Raw genomic sequence first — 21,351 nt, 5'->3', positions numbered from 1 at the left:
TTATCTTGTTTCCTAATGTCATTTTGCTTGTGAGCTAAATTTAATCTGTAAACTCTTGGAGCAGTCGCTGATTGACTTCTGAATATATTAAGGCTTGTGTTGTTTTTCATGAATTAATATAATGTATCAGTGGAAAAGGAAGCAGCGCTATCTCAAAATCGCTTCCTCTGATTTGCTTTCATTAAAGCTTCTATTGTATGCAATGTGAATATTCAGATCCATGTTGGTGTCTATATTTTACCACTACCAGCTGAGTGGTTTTCTGAAATTATAAGGCATCAAATTTAGAAATGAATGCAAAAGCACCAACTATCTACTGAGATATTTCTCCATTATTAAAATCTTTCACAGAGATTGCTAAATTTGAATTACGGTATTTTAATTTTTCAAGAGGACTTTACCATAGATTGCAGATTTAGTATAAAAGGTCGTAAAGAAGGGATTCATTTAAAGGAACATGAGGCAATTCTGATGCACTATGTTTTAGCTAGTGCAGGATCTGCGGGGGAGAAACTTGGCTAGAATTGTCTCTATGTCGTTCTTTGTATCCTTATATCATGTACCGCCCCTGCAGATCCTTCAGCTTCATCACTTTTACATTTTAGCACTTTTTATGTTTACCTGGCCGTATCATCATAATGTAGCCACTGCTAAAAGGAACATATAGAATTTCTTCTTTGGGACGTTCATAATATTTTCCCTTATAGAAGTATCTATGTAGAGCTACAATTCTTCTCAAGTCATATTTGCTCACATATATATTGTGACAGGGTCACTGGCATAGGGTATGAAGGAAGATATGTGTCACTGCGCATTTTAGTTTCAATGATGTGAAACCAGAGTCGTTTTCCTCCAGCACACTATGTGTTGAGAGGGTTAAGTTATGTTATGGGCTGGTTTTAGTGGATCTTCATAGAGCAGGTGGGAGGAGGTCCACCGTATCTGCACCTGCAGAGTCCTGACAGGACCTGGGTGATGTCAGGGTCATATGATCATCACATGGGGTGTTTAAAACCTGGCCATGAGAGTCAGTGGGGTGGTGTGTTGGGAGAGGTGGAACTCCCATGTAGCTCCTGGAGGAGCTAAGGACACTGTGCATGTTGACTGCAGTGAAGCCTGCAGGGCAAGGGCTCTGTTTAAAGGGAATCTGTTACCCCAAAAATGGCCTATAAACTATGGCCACCAGCATCAGGGGCTTATCTACAGCATTTTGTAATGCTGTAGATAAGCTCCTGATGTATCCTGAAAGATAAGAAAAACAGGTTATATTATACTCACCCAGGGGCAGTCCGGCTGCGGTTCGGTCCGATGAGTGTCACGGTCCGGGTCCGGCGCCTCCTATCTTCTCATGATGACGTCCGGCGCAGGTGTACTTTGTCTGTCCTGTTGAGGGCAGAGCAAAGTACTGCAGTGCGCAGGCGCCAAGAAAGGTCAGAGAGGCCCAGCGCCTGGTTTTGTTTTACCATTATGCCAGAAAGGCTCTGGTTATTTCTCCTGAGCCCAGCTGAAGTTTATGCTGTCCATAATAATAATAATAATTATAATCTTTATTTGTATATAGCGCTAACATATTCCACAGCGCTTTACAGTTTGCAGTCCCTAATGGGGCTCACAACCTGAATAATGGGGCTCACAATCTACTAGCAGGTGAACTACGACCAGCACGGTTCCTGTGTCTACCTGGTAAAGCAGCTGAGTGAGTCAACCCCTCATAATGCAAACATGTAACATATTTGTGTGTCTTCTAGGACACTAAATTGGAGTGCATAGGCCAGTGGATTTAATTCTAGTGCATAACAACATACAATATTACATTTGGGAATTCTTTGTATTTGTATTTTCTATTGCAGCCTCAAGTCTCCTTTCTCTACATCTGAGCTCCTATCTTGTGTTTTATTAGTTATCAATAATCAACCTATATTTTATTATAGGATGTTGTGGTTGTCGGAGAAGAGAACTTTACAACACCTTGCTACATTCAGATGGACTCCGAAGCCTGTCACATACTCACAGAAACATTAAGCACCTATGCACTGGTGGGACAATCTACTAGCAAATCATCAGCCAAAAGACTGAAATTAGCTATTTTTGGGCCAACATCCTGCACATCCCTGGAGTACAATATCCGTGTTTACTGCTTAGATGACACTCAGGATGCACTAAAGGTACGTACTGTTTTCATCTTCAATAGCTTTAGTTTACATAGGTGGAAACTATCTGTATCTGTAAGATAGGTTAGTTTTAATGGTCCAGTGTTGCAATATTTCAGCAGATAGTGTTAACCTTTCTGAAGAAGAAAAAATGCTTGAGAAAGGTTGACACTAGTGACCGAAACATCACCAGAATGGGCTATTAAAACGAAACTATTTTTTATATTTTTGGAGTCTCCATATGTTACCCTAAAAACAAAACTGATCAGCACAAACAAACAGAATGATGCATCTGTGAACAAATGCAAGCTGCAGGAACCACAACATATACAGTGCTATGCAAAAGTTATAGACAAGTGTAGAAAAAATGCAGCAAAGTAAGCAGAATTTAAAAAAACAGAAGTGTTAATAATTGATATTTTGTATCAATTATTAAAATGCAAAGTGAATGTTAAAAAGAAAAAAACATCAATGAGCAATATAGCCACCCTTCTTTTCAGTAACAGTCATAAGTCTCCCATCCAACTAGTCTATCAGTTTCTTAATCTGTTGACGATCAACTTTTTGAGCAGCACTATCCACCGCCTCCAGACACTATTTAGAGAGGTGTACTGTTTTCCTTCACTGCATGTCTCCCACTTAGGAAGGGTGCACAAATTCACAATAGGTTTTAGGTCAGGTAAGGTAGGGGCCATGTCATTATTCTTTCATCTTCATGGCAATTACTGGCTAGCCAAGCAGTGGAGTACTTGGATGTATACAATGAAATATTGTCCTGCATAAGAATCATAGTTTTCTTCAAAAAATGCAGATGTTTTCCTGCACCCCTCCCCAACTTGCTGGCATCTGATTGAAAATGGAGGTCTGTGCCTGTCACTGATTCAGTCATGGGCCCTTGCATCTGGTCCATCAAGAGTCACTGTCATCTCATCAGACCATAAAACCTATGAGAAATCTATTTTCAGATATTTCTTGACTCAGTCTTGATGTTTCAACTTGTGTGTGTTGTTCTGTGGTGGTCTGGTTTCAGCCTTCCTCACCTTAGCCTTGTCTCTGAGCACTGAACACCTTGAACTTTTGGACACTCCAGGGAGGTTGGAGTTCTGGAATCTGACAACACTGGAGAATAATGAGTTCCTGGTCCTGTCACATTTGACTCTTCTCAAATCTTTGGCGGTTAATATGTGCCTTTTTTTCTTAATACGTTAAGTGACCCGGTATACTATTTTCTTCAAAACTTTTGATGGTTCTGTGATCAGGCACCAATATCTTAGCAAATTTTTTGAGAGTGCTGCAACCCCTCTTTGAGACTTTTAACAATTTTTGAATCACTTAAATTTCTTTTTTACACTAATTTGCCTGAGGAAACAAGCTACACTAATTTGCCTGAGGAAACAAGCTGCCTAATAATTCAGCACACCCTGATAAAGGGAGTTGTATCCTTAGGCCGCATCCTACATCACCTGATCTGCTACATCCAAGAAGCATTTAAGTTTATACAGATTGTCGTTGGAAAGTATGCATGAAAATGATGATATGGTCATAATACTCACTTGTCTAATAATTGTACACAGTGTATATATGAACCCATGTATCATTTATCAGAGACTTCAATATGTCTGTTGTGTCATTAGCGTTCATGTTTGAAAGACTAGACTTGTCATAGGGAATTCCTCATGGGTGGACCTAATCAACAGCTGCCCTTACTCCCGGTGAAAGAGTGGCTATCTTACATTTTTTATTGTCTGTCATATGACAGCTGACTTATATTCATTTTCTTACAATCTAAAAGATTACTGTATCACTTTTGAGGTTGGGTTATCAATAAATTATCTGCAACACAGTTTTTATATGTTAAAGGTCTGCATACTGATGTGAAGCAGTTGCCTCCTCTTGTCATTTTTGGGCAAGTCTCCTAAGTTGTATGCAGTGTTGAAGCAATATTTCATTGCAACACAACACTGCAACACAAACAACAACAAAAAGCTATAAAACCAAGTTTAAAACATGACTCCCATTTGGAAATGTTATTTCTTTGCCCCAGTCTACCTGTTATCAATTGACTATCCAGCTGCAACCATTTACTCTCGAGAAGGAAATCAGTGCAACATGAAACTACCGCATCAGCTCCACTTGCATAAAGATCAATCCTATTAGTGCACGTCAGGGAAGATATTGGCAGGTGACATATTTTATCTGGTTCTTAAAGCTAACCAAGCAGTATAATGTCTACAGATCCAAGCAAGCAATGAATCCCTCTGATGAGAGCTAATAAGATAGGAGCATTCACCTTGACTTGTATCACCATAAAATAATCCTGAAGTAAATAAAAAATAAAAAGATAGCTATATTAATATATACAGTTATACATACATGCACACAGATCAAAAGCAAGCAGCAGGCTATGTGGCAAAAATAGGAAAGACTTTTTGAAACTTATGGCTTAAAGGATTTGTCTGGCCTTAAGATACAAGTCTGCAGTCACTGTATGTGGCTGCAGACTTGTGAATCCTAACATTGCTCACACTGCGCACTGTAAGAATTCTCCGGCGCCAGGAGCGGAGAGCACATGACAGCATGTGGGCGATTTGCATACGTGCCAACTAGACGTGCGCGGCCTCACTAAATGCAAGTGCATTCAGCAAGGAACCATCTAGTTGGAATGTGGTCAGAAGTAAGCAAATCACATACTTGCGTTCACATGACCACCCGCTCCCGGCACCAGCAACGAAGAATCACAGAGAATTCACAAGTCTGCTGTCACCTAGAATATTTTCAGAGTTGTACACCAAGGCCAGACAAACCTTTTAAAGCACCACTCCATTTTTTGTTTGTTTTTCAATCATTTTGAGGGATCAAGTATGTATGTGTAATGCATATAGATACATGCTCACCTGTCGGCATGTTCACTTGTTTTCAGCCCCGTTCCTGTTGTTTCTGCACCACGTAATGGCTTTGTAACCCACTGGATCACTGTATGTTCCAGAAGTCGCTCTTATCAATACAAGTCTATGAGACTAAACAGTCTTGTTCTGAACTCCCATAGACGTGCGTTGAGAGGATTTTAAAAAGTGACCTCTACTTCACACAGTGACGCTTGACTGGTCACAACTGGAATCACGTGGTGCCAGAGCGATGGCTACCAATAAGTATGTGACTACATGCATTATATGTACATTTGTGAGCCCTAACAAAGGGATAATAAAAAAAAGAAAAACAAATGCTGGAGTAGTGCTTTAAATAAAAGACCCCTAACTTAGTTTAGACCCCAGACCAAACTACATACTTATCCTCCTAGCTCTCAGCTCTCAATTCAGCCATTAGAAATTGCATAATATCATTTCTGTGACTTTACCAATTTCTTCTATTAGATACAGTATATGAGGTAAGGGGAGATCATAACCATTAATTTTGGTTACCCTATGGTCAGGACAGCACAGCTCTCCCTCATATGCTTTTGTTTTGGAACTACAAATGATGGCATGTCGCATGTACTTCGGACAAGGCATTCTATGCATTATAGTTCTATAACTAAGGATACATTGGATGGCCTCATTTCTAAAAATGGTGTATAAAAGAATAACCATAAAACCAATTATACACAATAGTATTAAACCACCCCGCCACCAAGCTGCAAACAATATTCTGCGACTCTGAGGGTTTAGCCCTGCACTGTGACTGCTCTATACTGACCTATTTTATTATTATTATTATTTTTTTTTTTTTAACCATGAAACCCTAGAACTAGGCTAATAGCTAAATGTCACAGTGTGACAATGTGATGGAGGCTAAAAACAGGGTGACTCCCCGTAAATCTGGGTGAGTTGATATGTCTGCATACATACATAAATACTTTGATTTAGCTAATTATTGTGGTTTATGAAATAGGATATAAGGCAACGAGACATAATACTATTGACTGAGCCTGCCTGATAAGGTCACAAGGTTTGCACTCAATTGCTAAATTACTGATTTATTCCACTTACTACTTTTTAATAGAATCTCGGGATTGTAGCATCTTGAAGATGTTATTGCTGCAGGTGACAAAGCAATTTTAAGAACTGAGCCTTTACAATTGGAACTTTGAAATTTACTTGCACTTTTACTGTCTGCAAATTGTTTCCAAGTTTGTTACTTCTTGTAAATTACACTAATGAATATTTTAGCTGAAATGTTCAGCTGGGAAAAATCTGCTAAAACATACCGTAATCGCTTATTATAATTTCACATAAAGGAAAATTGGGTATGCTGTATGCTTTCCAAGCTAACTGATAAGCTTTTATTTCCAAAACTTATAGGAAGTGTTGCAACAAGAAAGGAAAGTTGGGGGACAATTATTGGACGAGCCTAAGACTCTTCATTTTAAAGGAAGTACTCATAACCTTCGCCTCTCCATTCATGACATCCCCCACTCCCTATGGAAAAGCAAACTGTTAGCCAAATATCAGGTAAGTTTCTGCTAGATACTATGGTCTATTATGATCAATTATCAAGAGGCTTCCAATGAACTTAGATTTCATATCACATAAACTATTTTACAAAAGTCTAAAGAAAGGCACCATCTAAAATAATGTAGATTCATTTTTATGAATATTATCATCTTTACAACTAAAAGATTGGCTGTGCTAGGAACGTCTGGTTCCTCATGACAATACTTCCCTTACCTGGCACCTGGTAGTGCTCAGTGTTCCAAAGAAAAAATGCTCTTCAAAGAGAATCTGTCAACACATTTTTGCTAACATTATTCCAGCAATGTATAGCTTACTAGGTTGCTTGCTGCAGTTTTGAGAGAATCACTGTCTTATCTGCTTCAGATCTACCAGTTTACCCACTGATTGGCAGCTTTCTGTGTACACTGTGCATAGGCAGAAAGCTGGTGAGAGCAGAGTTATATAGAATTCATGAATATGGAACACTACTGTGGAGACATGAGGTTCAGTGGGTACCCTCATCCACTGGCCCGACTGTCTTTAGAAAGACCACATGAACCAGAGCTCATCTCACCAAACACCCATATTCCTTTCCCATGAGCAGAATACTACTCACCTTTCCACTGGCTCATCGCGAATTAAAACATCTGTGACTACGGGGCTTCAAAGGCCAACTACCCCAACCAGTGGCACCTCGCTGTTGGTGGGCACCCACAGAGAGGAGGTAGCAGTAAACTTAGGAACCTGACAGAGTACTTTAACGTATGTGGCCAGGTGACCTGATTGTCCCAACTTGGATTCTCCAAACACCTTTAATGGTTCAGTGATGGTTAATGGAACAGATCTTTATTCCTCCAGCTGGGGCCATGGTCCCTTAAGCTGACTTCCTGTAGAGTATAAAATCTTTATTAAGGCATTTCTCCACAGCATTGGGGGAAGGTGGGGGGGAGATCATCTCTCATTGTTCAAGTGTTCAAATAACCTGCATAGGACAACAAGCTGCATGGACTGATGCAATGGGTAATCAACATATTAACAAACATTGATTGTTAAATTATCCTGTCCCTTTGTTTCCCAAGGATAGTAGCACAATAAGCTGCAAGGACTGATACAATTGGTAAAAAGCAGCCATTCAACAATTCACAAACATGAATTCAATCTACAACAAGTCAACATTCAGACATATGAACAATGGCTCATAACCCTGGGCCTATTAAATATACATCTGGCATAATTAAGAATAAATGCTGTGTCATCACAACTACCTGGCAGCAAGTTTACTTGTACTAGTGATAATCTCCTGTTTCTAAAACAGTGATTTTATCAAAACAACAGCAAGCAGACCAGTAAATAACACATTAGTAAAAACTGTGTCTCTGTCTCTGTATTTTGCAGTTTTCAAATTAGTTGGCAAAAACCTGATGGCAGATTCCTCTTAAAGCATCTAATGAGCTTTTTCTGATTTTGACAGATTCTTAAGGCCCCCATACACATTATGTAGCTGTTGGCTGAATGATCGTTTTGCAGACAGCTATCTCCCCCAACTCTCCCATACACTAAATGCTCAGTTTGGCCAAGTATTCCGCTATTTTCTTTGAGAGAGCCACTGATCGACACCTTTAACTATGGGTTATTTCACAGAAAAGAAAAGGTTCAGCCATTTTAAATCCTCTCTGTCGGGAAAGAGTCAGGAGCCCACAGTACTGATAAGAGTGTAGGCCAATCCCATTGATATCGGCGGGTTTTGTTAACTTTAGTTTGATTTTATGAGAGGCTTTATAAGTTTCTGGATAACATTGAGCATCTAGAGCTCCAAGGCAGTATGCATTATCGAGGCTTTAGTAAGTTCCTTTGGTATACACAAAGCCCAAGCATGTCCATGTACTGAATAAAATGGACAATATATGGCATCAAAATTCATCAAATGTAACTGACCTTTATATTGTAGCTCTCAAAGTACTTTCTAAACAACTCCATTCCATATACCGATGCATCATGCCATAATTATAAAGTCTGGATGGTAAACAGGAAATGTCGAAGGACCATTCTGACCTTTAATCATGTCAGATCTTTGTGTAGCCCAAGCTCAATATTAAAGTTGAACGAAGCAATTTGTTCCAATTTTAGTACTGATTCAACCGGCAAATTGGTTGCTGATTCAGTCCAGTTTGTTTGCTGCAGTTGGTTAAAATGATTTGACAGGTCTTTACAATGTAAGAAATCAGCACTAAGCTAACTAAATATTGTTACTAGGCACTATTAATGCTGTAGTTACATGAGGTTCTCTGTGCTAAAGTATTTCTCTCAATAAATATTTATAGAAAATCAAACGTACATGTAAGCTTTCCATTATGAGCCTGATATACGAGTCCTCATTATATGTGAGCACTTCTGTAGAAGACCAATCAAGATAATGGAGGGATATAAGTGCCTGGTATGATTTGTAACTGACGCTGAGTCCTTTCCTATCTACATTGTAGAAGGTCCGGCCTGTTTACCATATTAAGCTTTATCTTTTGCTAATAGGCTTTTGACTTGGACTTTATTTATGTTCATTCCATCTTGGTGTAGCCTTTAAGTACTGGGCTTGCTCTCACTTAGTGGACCTGATTGTGCATGTCTTCACCATCAGTTACCTCCTTTCCTTATTTCCCACAATCACGTTTAATAATTCTGCTGGCCTGGCCAAAGCAGTTATCCTTGGCAAGACTTCAGCAGCATTTTGTGAGAAACTCAGTATGGATTAGATATAGTGCTAGTTCAGCAACTTCTTCCCATTGCCTGCAGGCTGAACAACTCCTCTTCAGTGCTTTCAGCTTCCATTAACCAGGTTTCACTCCGTAGCCCATCGCTCCCAGGGGAGCTGAGCCCTGTGCTCGTAATGTGCTAAAGTAATACAGGCTGAAGGCAGATGTAGAAGATTGCCTCTACTGCGGAGGAGCAGACTCCTCGTGAATAACAAGAGATGGCCCTTGTAGTACAAGTTGTATTTCTATTGGCATGGTGTCTGCCACTTTTGTAATACAGGCAGCTAGGTATAGAAAGAGCGGGAAGAACATTTGCCAACAAGTTGAACTTCTAGTCACAGGTCCCATAAATTTCATATACCTCTGCTGAAGAACATCTCATATGTCATGAGTTTTCACCTTCATTTGCCTCATTGACTACAGTCTCTGGCAAGGTATTGAAACTCCTATTATTTAAATGTGAAGAAATTTGTTTTGTTTTTTTCTCAGAGCACTAATTATATTTGATTGGTTGTGTTCCACAGGAAATTCCTTTTTATCAGGTCTGGAGTGGATGTCAAAGGAATCTCCATTGCACCTTTACTCTGGAACGCTTCAGCCTTAGCACCACAGACCTATCCTGTAAGCTGTGTGTCAGACAGGTGGAGGGTGAAGGACAGATTTTCCAGCTCAACTGTACAGCAACAGAGGTATGTATAGGGTCAACTTCAAATACAATGTAATGACATATACATTTGATCATTTGATCATTCATGTTGGCGGACATTGATAATGCCAAATTATGAGACATTATAAAACAAATCAAAGATTTCAGAGGTCTCTTTTAGTAAATACTTGTGTTCCTGAAGAAATAATAATTCCAGATCATCTGATCCTATAACTCGACATTGTACAATTGTTCTCTTATTCTCACTCAACATTTACCAACAAATTGACAACTTGGTGTGTCGATTTCGTTTGGAGGTGTGTCCTTACACATTCAGCATTGATTGGACAGTGTAAGGCTCTGCAGAAGAGCGCCCCCAACTGGTAACGCCTAGATTTTAACTTTGTAAAATAACATTATAGCAGGAATAGCTGAGTAACACCACAAATCTGAGTGGTATATACAGTACGTATAACACATATACCACTCTGATTTGTGGTGATTTATATATATGGGGAAATTGGTTAATAAAACAGACACTTTAGGGGAGATGATGGAGCCTCTTTAATTGTAATGTAATAAGAACATGTCATTGGCTTTTTATTGTTCTGCATCTGATAGAGTACATGGTGGCTGGGGCCATAAGAAGGGTTAGGTATTAGTTAAGCTTGTTTCCACCTCTCTTGTCCATTCAATGTAAGAATTGTTACATGTCACCATCATTTGCTCTGCAACATGAGAAATAAAGTGATGAGACAGTGGAGCTGTGCGTCTGAATGCTCTTTTCTCTAAACAATAAAAAAGTAGGTTGCCAATTTGGATCCAATTTTAACTTAATATTTACATTCTATCAGTATTATATTCCCAGTCCCCTAAGACCTGTTCAAAGTGATTACTTTCCTGGAACTTTATTGATATAATGATATATGCTTTTAGCAAAATGTAATAAATATATTTTATTCTCTATAAAATATGGGATTTGCATTGTGAAAGCAGATGAGTATTAGGCTATGTTCACATGCAGCATTTTTGCAAACAAAAACAGTTTTCTTGGTTGGAAAAATGATTGTTTTTTAGCGTTTTTGCAGCATTTTTCATTGCATTTTCGCAGCCCTTTTGGCGTGATTTTTGTAACTTTTTTGCTGCGGAGTACACAATGCTGGAAAAACGCTGAAAGAATGGACTTGATACAGATTTTAAAAATGCAGCAGTTTTCCAATTCAGTCAAGGAAAAAAAAAGGTAAGGCATGAGATTTCTGAAATCTCAAAGCCTTTGCTGGTATTTTAAAAAGAAGCTTTTAATTTGCATAAAAAAGTTGCAAAAATGCAACATTTGGGCACAGCCTAAAAGCCCCAAATAAAGTAGGCTTTAAGCCTCTATTTTATTTTTTGCTCTAGGTCCCCTTTTCTGTATGTCCATTCCTGAGCACCATCTTCTTCCATCGATTTTTAATTGCCTACATAGTCTGGGAAGAAATTTTTGCATTGCTGTTATTATTGATAAAGACAAATTAGTGACCAGATTCTGCCTTATATAAGATCATGCAGACGTTGGTCCCACCTTCCAATGTATTTCTGGTGCAATTAACCCTGCGATACATCAGGGCTGATCTAATTCTGCCTGCCAGACATAGACTTGGTATCTAGGGACATACAATCTGTATGGTTTAATGGTAAGTCGGCTATAAATATTTGATTTCATTTCTGCAGACTAGAAATATGATGCTGGCTGAGAAAGTATTGGAATATAATTCTGGGGCTCTGAAATAAACTACGTGCACCAATCCATATCCAGAAATGGTCTCCGATATAATTTATTTGTTTGTTCTTTGTACAGGAACCGAACTGTATTATTGAATATCCGCTCATGGATTCAGCAAGTACCATAACGACCATCATAGGACCAAGTGCTTTCAGTATTCCTCTGACTATTCGACAGAAACTGTGCAGCAGCTTAGACGCCCCTCAGACGCGAGGCCACGACTGGAGGATGCTAGCCCATAAACTCAACCTGGACAGGTCAGCATGACAACTGTAAAGCAATTATTCATCAGATTATCTGTGAAATGTCGACAACACACAGTAATCACTACCTATGTATACTTTATTCTGCATAAATTTAGCTTAAAACTACATTGGATTTTCACACAAGTCCAAAAAGTGAATAAAAAGAACCATATCAGACTAATGAGTAAGAAATATTAGACTTTTCTTCAGGAAATAATTCCAATATCACATGTCTGAGTGGTAAAATTATGTGAACGTTTGCTTTCACTATCTGGTGTGACCTCCTTATGTAGTAATAACTATCTAAATGTTTCCAGTAATTGTTGATTAATCCTAAACATCGACTTTTAGGAATTTTAGCCCATTATTCCCTGCAAAACAGCTTCAACTCTGTTATGTAGGTGGGTTTTCTTCCAGGAACTACTCGCTTCAGGCCCTTCTACAAGATATCTATAGGATTAAGCTCAGGACATTGACATGGCCAATTACTTTTTTCTTCTTTAAAGAGTAACTGCCATTTTAATTTTTATTTCATAAATCGATAGTAAACGTGGAAATAAACAATTTTGTGATATATCTTATCACAGAAATCTGCTTCTTTCTCTGCCGGAATTGATCAGTCATTATCGAAATTCTCAATGAAATAAAATTGGATGCCTGCTCACAACATCTCATTGAGTGAAAACACTGGAGTCTAATTTCACTTTAAATTATTTGTTAATTCTAAAGGTTCACATACTTTGGACGCTCACAAACACGTGCTATTGGATCAAAAAAATGACAAAGTCTAGTATTTTAGACTCATTCGTTTGGTTTGGATCTTTTTATGTTCTTTTAGGACTAATGTGAAAATATGATGTAGTCTTAGGTCAAATTTAAGCAGAAATTTGGAAAATTCTGTAGGACTTTGAAACACCTCTGTATGCTGAACCGTTTCACAGTCTAAATGTATTTTGTATCTATGAAATACTGTATATTATGTCATTTTCCTGCAATAGGGACTCGTTGGTGCTCAAACGTTAAAATGTAACAGGTGCTCACAATAGAAAGCAATTTCCTATTTGGAGTCAATACTAAGCCAAACCATTCACTAGGAAATAGGTTTATATTATCACGATTACAGCACCTGCCCTGGTCAATGCAATTTTGGGGCAAGCTGAGAAATGAGTTTAAATGATTTTATTATTTTATCTCCTTATTTATTCCTATTATTTATTATTTATTTTCAAGACAATCATGAATGGCAGGTGTTTGAGAAGCAGAAAACAAGCTTGAGAAGTGAGTTATAGCAATCATAGGGACCTAAATCATTTTTATTACATCAATATAGATTTCTTGATGCACTGAATCCATGACATTACCTGAATCTACAATATTTTTTAACTTTAGAATTTAAAATAATGTTAAAAAAAAAGTCTTGGTATATCTATAAAGCTGACATGGCTCCAAATTCCTTGTATATATATATATATATATATATATATATATATATATATATATATATATATATATAATTAAATTATAAAATTCTACCTGCAGAGAATTCAAATGTCCCATCAATGCCATAAAAATGATAACTACACAACTGCCTTTCAATCTACAGACTGTCAGAATTTATTTGTTCAATCTTTTGTATGTATGTTAGGAACAGAAATACACAGAGCAAGTCTATAACTAGTGAAGAGTGTACGTGCTTGGAATAACGTGTGTCTGAGCATGCTCAGGTGTTATCTGAGTATCTTGGGCATGCTCGGATAATATGATCGAGTCCCTGCGGCTTTTAGACAGTTATAATACATCAGGGGATTGGCTGTTTGTTAAGCAATCCCGGCATTTGTTGACTCGAACATATTATTTGAGGAAGCCCAAGATATTCGGATAACACCCGCTTGGATAACATGTTTGTTAGGTGTCGAGTTCCCACCTCTGCACAGGGGGAATCTCGAACCACCTCCGCTGCGGACTCCTATTCTTCTCCAGCCGCAGTGGAGCCTGCTCAGCGGAGACGTCGGTCCCAGCGTCTGGTTCAGGCTGATACTGGGTGACTGGTTACTACTGTTCCTCCAGGCTCTGCCTTTGTAGCCAGTACTGGTCAGCGGCAAGCAGACGTCTCTGGGACTAAGTCCTGCTTTCCCCTTTCTGAGCATGCCCAGGGTAAGGCCTCTCATTGGAGGTCGGGGGTCACATGTTCAGATACTGCAGCAGCTCCCATTGGTCCTCTAGGAAGGTCCTGAAGTTGCTCAGGTACTGTAGCTGCTCTCATTGGTCTTCAAGGAAGGTCCTGAAGTTGCTGCAGCTATAAAAGGTTCGCATGGCCGCACGGCCATGCGCTAGTATCAAACCAATGTCTATGAGCTCAGCGCCAGTGTGGTCATGTCTGGATGCGGTTAGAGTTTGGCTGAAATAAGCCCCTAGAATACCGGCACCTCCGGTGAGGAGTTGTTTGTCTGTTTTCTCTGACTGCATGACCACAGTTTGCTCTGGTTGGTAGCTGTGTACCTCTGTGAGGTTTACAGGGCACAGCATCTTGTTCCTAGCAACTCTGTGGAGTTTACAGAGTTTGCTTATACCGCCATATAGCGCCGCCATTTGGCAGCAGCAGGTTCCTCTCCTGCACGGTTGACCCCGGGTTGCGAACGCACCTAATAATACTTTTATATACAGTGGGGCAAAAAAGTATTTAGTCAGTCAGCAATAGTGCAAGTTCCACCACTTAAAAAGATGAGAGACGTCTGTAATTTACATCATAGGTAGACCTCAACTATGGGAGACAAACTGAGAAAAAAGAATCCAGAAAATCACATTGTCTGTTTTTTTTAACATTTTATTTGCATATTATGGTGGAAAATAAGTATTTGGTCAGAAACAAAATTTCATCTCAATACTTTGTAATATATCCTTTGTTGGCAATGACAGAGGTCAAATGTTTTCTGTAAGTCTTCACAAGGTTGCCACACACTGTTGTTGGTATGTTGGCCCATTCCTCCATGCAGATCTCCTCTAGAGCAGTGATGTTTTTGGCTTTTCGCTTGGCAACACGGACTTTCAACTCCCTCCAAAGGTTTTCTATAGGGTTGAGATCTGGAGACTGGCTAGGCCACTCCAGGACCTTGAAATGCTTCTTACGAAGCCACTCCTTCGTTGCCCTGGCGGTGTGCTTTGGATCATTGTCATGTTGAAAGACCCAGCCACGTTTCATCTTCAATGCCCTTGCTGATGGAAGGAGGTTTGCACTCAAAATCTCACGATACATGGCCCCATTCATTCTTTCATGTACCCGGATCAGTCGTCCTGGCCCCTTTGCAGAGAAACAGCCCCAAAGCATGATGTTTCCACCACCATGCTTTACAGTAGGTATGGTGTTTGATGGATGCAACTCAGTATTCTTTTTCCTCCAAACACGACAAGTTGTGTTTCTACCAAACAGTTCCAGTTTGGTTTCATCAGACCATAGGACATTCTCCCAAAACTCCTCTGGATCATCCAAATGCTCTCTAGCAAACTTCAGACGGGCCCGGACATGTACTGGCTTAAGCAGTGGAACACGTCTGGCACTGCAAGATCTGAGTCCATGGTGGTGTAGTGTGTTACTTATGGTAGGCCTTGTTACATTGGTCCCAGCTCTCTGCAGTTCATTCACTAGGTCCCCCCGCGTGGTTCTGGGATTTTTGCTCACCTTTCTTGTGATCATTCTGACCCCACGGGGTGGGATTTTGCGTGGAGCCCCAGATCGAGGGAGATTATCAGTGGTCTTGTATGTCTTCCATTTTCTAATTATTGCTCCCACTGTTGATTTCTTCACTCCAAGCTGGTTGGCTATTGCAGATTCAGTCTTCCCAGCCTGGTGCAGGGCTACAATTTTGTTTCTGGTGTCCTTTGACAGCTCTTTGGTCTTCACCATAGTGGAGTTTGGAGTCAGACTGTTTGAGGGTGTGCACAGGTGTCTTTTTATACTGATAACAAGTTTAAACAGGTGCCATTACTACAGGTAATGAGTGGAGGAAAGAGGAGACTCTTAAAGAAGAAGTTACAGGTCTGTGAGAGCCAGAAATCTTGATTGTTTGTTTCTGACCAAATACTTATTTTCCACCATAATATGCAAAAAAAATGTTAAAAAAACAGACAATGTGATTTTCTGGATTTTTTTTTCTCAGTTTGTCTCCCATAGTTGAGGTCTACCTATGATGTAAATTACAGACGCCTCTCATCTTTTTAAGTGGTGGAACTTGCACTATTGCTGACTGACTAAATACTTTTTTGCCCCACTGTATACTCGTTGCGTTCCTCCAACCCTAACAACGGTATCCAAGCAAGTTCGCTCATCACTATCTTTAACTCTTCATAATCACAATATATAGCTATTTTCTTTATTCCATTATGGGTCTTTATTTAACCTTTTTAGGCAGTACTATGTTGGATTCCCACAATCCATATTCGCTGTTCTGCACTTAAAGGGAACATACCGCAACCAAAATTAGGAATTAGTATAATGTACTGTACTTGGTGCTAACAAATGTTTCTATAGGTTGACATATCTGGTCAATTCTTTTCTTTCTTCATCTTCATCAGGTATCTGAATTATTTTGCCACAAAACCTAGTCCAACCGGAGTAATCCTCGATCTCTGGGAGGCGCAGAACTACCCTGATGGGAACCTCAGCACCCTGGCTGCAGTCTTGGAGGAGATGGGCAGACACGAGACAGTAGTATCTTTGACGGGAGAAGATAAATATTGATCATAAGTAGGAAATATGAAGATGGAGGAAGTAACAAATAGATAAAGTTACCGAGTTACAAAGACAAGCTGCTCAAGAGGAATTCCGACCAATGAGTTTTACTACTTCTAGAAAATGGACCTTTCTTTATATAATAACATGGAAATGAAAAGGGAAAAAAACATGCAAGGCTGTATCTCAAATATTATAAACCAACCTGATGTTCACTCAGTGTGTGGCTTGTTAGAGGATTTTACAGTTTCCTAGGAAACGAAATTTATTGCTATCCAGATACATGGATAAACTTTCTATACAATCCCAGCTCAAATGGACATTGTTTACATCCACTAATGGACAGGGGTTATTGATTCTGTCCCGAGACAATTTCTATTTTGTGCAAGCCATCTAAGAGACAATAGTGTACTTTTCCAGGGTATTTTAAGGAAAACTACAGTATTTTTTTTCAATGGAATTTAGATTGGGTGCACTGATTGCTATACATGGCGTCTAATAATCCCCGTGTCCTGGTTGTCCGTCCCAAGTTCTTTCATTCACACAAAGAGCAGGAAATCCAATAGTCTTAGCAGTAAGTCAGTGCCAATGTAGGCGGCAAAACCTAATTATTATGGTTTGTTTTTTTGTTTTTTATTTCAGCGATATCACAATCAGCCACTAACATCTTAGGGGAGATACAGCAGAAGCTGCCATTGCTGAATACCCATGCATGCTAATAACATGCCTCTACAGTATTTATTAGTAGTGTTAGGAAGCAACGCGGACAGTAGTTGACTATTGGTATTTTCATCCTCTGCTTTAATCATTTTTTTTACAAAAATAACTTTTTTATTACTGTGATGTTTCTTTTTTATTGCTTATGAGTTCTTCACATCAGAAAAGTCAGATTCATCCTTCACTAATAAGTGTTGGTCAGACCCAACGGTCATGGTCAGTGATTGACAGGACAATGCTTTTTTCAGGCTCTTTGTGCCTTTGTGAGCTTTTGGCTTAATATTTTGTTGATCATTTCTTGTGGTCACAACTTAGGCAATGACTATGGCAAGACGTTAGACAATTCTTTATGATTTCAGAGCTAGTTGTTCTGATGTATAAAGCCTGTCGTATAAAACCTGCAGGGTGGTCTGCAGAACATGTATGATCCTATATTAAAGTGATAATTACTCCTCGAGCTGCAAGATGGCAGCTCCGTATTCTCCCCTTGAAGCAATACCTGATTCATATTATTATTCAGATTCGTATGTGTGACATTGGAGACATATGGAGGTATGGGGTGGACCCATACATTTCTAAAAGTGCCACATAACAGATGGGTACAATAATACCATCACGTACATGAGCAGAAAACTTACAGTTGACCATGTGACTTTCATAAACGATCTAGGAAACAATGAGATACTGTTATTAATCAGAAGTATGAATGTAGCGCAGTGAAGATCTTTATCACAGCTCCGTCCATCACAAGTAATGACATTAACCCTTAATGAGAGGAAGATCATCTGAACGAAGGACACTGCAAGCATAACCGTTGTTTTAATTTTTACTTCACTAAATCAATAGTACACGTGAAAATAAGAAATATTGTAGTATATCTTATCAGAGAAATCTGCTTCTTTCTCCTCCAGTCCTGGAGGAGAAAGAAGCAGATTTCTCCAAACAAAGTTGATTGTTTTCATGAGTACTATTGATTTATGATGTATGAAATTAAAGTTAAATTGACGGTTACTCTTCAAGGGCACTTATGTTGCCTACTTACAAATAACATTTATTAGAATGAGCATTTGATGAGATTGGCAAATATCGTACCCTAGGGTAGGAAAGTTACGATTTACTTCTCCGTGGATAAAATCTGCCGCAATGTGTTTCCATACAACAGATCAAAGTAAAACTGTGAATGCCGGGTATTATATGCATCGCTCGTCCTGATACACATGTGCCATATTGCAGTCAGTTTTTTGTCATTCCCTAGAAGTGTGAGTCATCTATCAAATAGCCAACATAAAGTTAAGTTTCCAAATTGCTACAAACATATAGTAACTGGGCTTGGAGTTGGTTGGGATGTCTTTCCTGTTTGCATGTACTAAGCCATTGTGATCAGAACGACTATGACAAAGTTAGCAATGGCTGTGGTGGTGAAAAACAAGGCTGAGCCACAGGAGTTTAGACAAGCTGTCCTGACCAGTGTAAACAGGATTCTGCTAAGACCAAACTTGAAGAGTCCTCAGTTGAGAACTGTCCGAGGACATCCTATGTACTGGGTGCCCTCTAGTGGTGATGTTGCCATTATGTTCTTTTTACGGTGTTGGCAAAATTGTGCCTGTCCCAAGCCTTTTATCACATTTTTGGCTTCCGGGTTGATATTATGTTACACATTATGCCAAATATGTTATTTTATTAGATCATATTGCATTGGGAACGCTGTTACATGTTGCTTGCCTTTATAAACCCATTTGCTAATAAAAAAGAAAAACTAAAATGTATAAAAATACGTTTAGCAGGCATGTGGGGGCCAATATAGATATATTTTTCATTTACGTTGTGTATATTCTTACGTTTGCTCTTTTTATTTTTACTTTCTCACCTTGCTCTATTATTTAAGTGTGTACTGTACTGTACAATGCTTGTGCTTTTCCAATACAAGGTTTGCATACGTCATTTCCTGGAAAGTGTCTGACGTAGGTGTCCAGTATGGGGACATACAGATATGGCGGGTCGCCTGTAATATCTGGAGCTCTGGATATTGCAAGCATAATGTTAGGCCTTTTATTGATTTCTCAGTTCATTATTAGACTGATGAAATTTGGAAATGTACAAGGCAATAAAAAAGAGCTTTTCCAAGGCTATAATATGCAAACTTATTTTCAGGAATTTCTTGCCGCCGCTGCCCTGACGTCTCAATGTAAAATAATAAGCTCTTGTATGTGCAGCTACTCATTAGGCGCCCTAACAGGCTAGTTAACTAATTACGAGAGATTCTGTCTGAGTTCATAAAATTAAGGAACGATCAATGCTTTGTGACAGGATACAGTAATAGAATCAAGGTATTATCTTGCCTTTCCAAATTAGGCTCATTAACTTAATACACTCATTAGTGGTTCATTCACTCTGGGAAACACAAGACGTACTTTGGAGTTTTTTCAAAAGTACAGATTTATGATGCGACCGTAAATCCTACACATAACTTCATTGAGTAATAAAAAAAATATTAACAAAGATTCTTGTAAAAGTTCCCATCAGAGAACATTAAGATTCTAGAAGTTCTGGATCTCGCATATTATATGCAGGGATCTTGTCAATCAATAGTAAGTGTTGTGCAGTAGAAGAAATGGATCATAATCTCAAATATAATTCCAAATTACCTGTATCTGGGATACTAAAAGTGATTGGTAGAGAAATAGAAATACAACGCACGTATGTTCCCATACAGAATTAGATCCATATACAGATGGAGTAGGATGTGCTACAACTGGTATGGAGAGGAGCAAAGCAGGTACTTTAGCCATTTGTTAGGGACAGCGAGTGTATCTTTATAATAAAAAAGAAACATACATGGCAAGACATAGAGGTCTTATATATTTCGGCATACTTTGCCTATGCTGATACTATAAGACTGATCGGACACTATTCTCATTATTCTCTGTACCATACATGGCCATTTATCATGCTTACATACCGTATATCAGTGTTTCTTATTCCTTTTTGTTTCTCATATATTTTAACGCTACATTTAGCCAAAATAATATATGATTGCATATAAAACCAGACAATACTTTTCCATAACTCTTCTTAAAGGGAACCCGTCGGCAGGATTGTGCTCAGTAACCTACAGACACTGTCAGTTCGGCACCGTTATACTTATTAAAATGACACCATGGTTGATGAAATCTGTCTTGTGGTTGTTGTTTAATCTTTATTTTCAGTTTTGTGTTAATGATATGCTTATGCTCCGGGGCAACCTGGAGGTGGGTTTTCATGTGGTGCTCTGCTTAGCTATTCATAATGCAGCCTGCTGACAGGTCACTGATCCCTCACTGACCTGCCCCCTAGTTTACATAATTAATATCTGTATATACTTAAACTATACTTCTGCAGGCAGGTACCAGCCGTGGCATAATCGCATGTTTAGTGTGGCAACAATACATTTTATTCATGTTATTCAGCAAGTAGCAGCTATCACTGTATATAGCTGTGATCTGATAGCTGCTATTATGCAGGTATGGGCGGCACCATCTTCGAGGAGGATTTTTTTTTCTTCTCCAGTAAGATGGCGCTGCCTGCGCCTGCACAGTAGCAGCTCTCGGCGATCTCCATACACACCGATAGCTGCTACTGCACAGGCACAGCGGGTGCCATTTTCAAAATGATTTTTTTTTTTTTTTTTACACTTGCTCCATAACACCATGAATGCTTATTAACTGGAGACTAAACATGCGATTATGCCTCAACTGGCACCCGCCTGCTGAGGCGGTTTTTGCTTTTTTCTTCAGTATGTTAGGTATTCATTATGCAAACTAGGGGGCAGGTCAGTGAGGGATCACTAACCTGTCAGCAGTCTTCATTATGAATACCTAATCAGGGCATCACATGAAGACACCCCCACAGGCTGCCCCGGAGCATGGGCATATCATTAACTGAAAACTGA

At 39.1% G+C, this 21,351-nt stretch overlaps 1 protein-coding gene across 2 annotated transcripts in view; it reads left to right on the top strand.

Moving 5' to 3' along the window:
- Window positions 1-19,164, top strand: part of UNC5C (unc-5 netrin receptor C) — a 554,596-nt gene extending 535,432 nt beyond the window's left edge. The window contains exons 13-17 of one of the 2 annotated variants that reach the window (XM_069743602.1): window positions 1,932-2,165; window positions 6,449-6,598; window positions 9,852-10,016; window positions 11,811-11,992; window positions 16,550-19,164. In XM_069743602.1, the coding sequence (XP_069599703.1) occupies window positions 1,932-2,165; window positions 6,449-6,598; window positions 9,852-10,016; window positions 11,811-11,992; window positions 16,550-16,715 (897 nt within the window). In that variant the 3' untranslated portion in view covers window positions 16,716-19,164. The remainder of the gene's footprint in view (window positions 1-1,931; window positions 2,166-6,448; window positions 6,599-9,851; window positions 10,017-11,810; window positions 11,993-16,549) is intronic. The other variant, XM_069743601.1, reaches the window with a different exon arrangement.
- The last annotated feature ends 2,187 nt before the right edge of the window (window positions 19,165-21,351 follow it).

Source organism: Ranitomeya imitator, chromosome 1 (assembly GCF_032444005.1).
Source record: "Ranitomeya imitator isolate aRanImi1 chromosome 1, aRanImi1.pri, whole genome shotgun sequence".
Taxonomy (NCBI): domain Eukaryota; kingdom Metazoa; phylum Chordata; class Amphibia; order Anura; family Dendrobatidae; genus Ranitomeya; species Ranitomeya imitator.
Note: the sequence above shows the minus strand (reverse complement) of the source record. Positions and strands in the feature narration are given on the sequence as shown.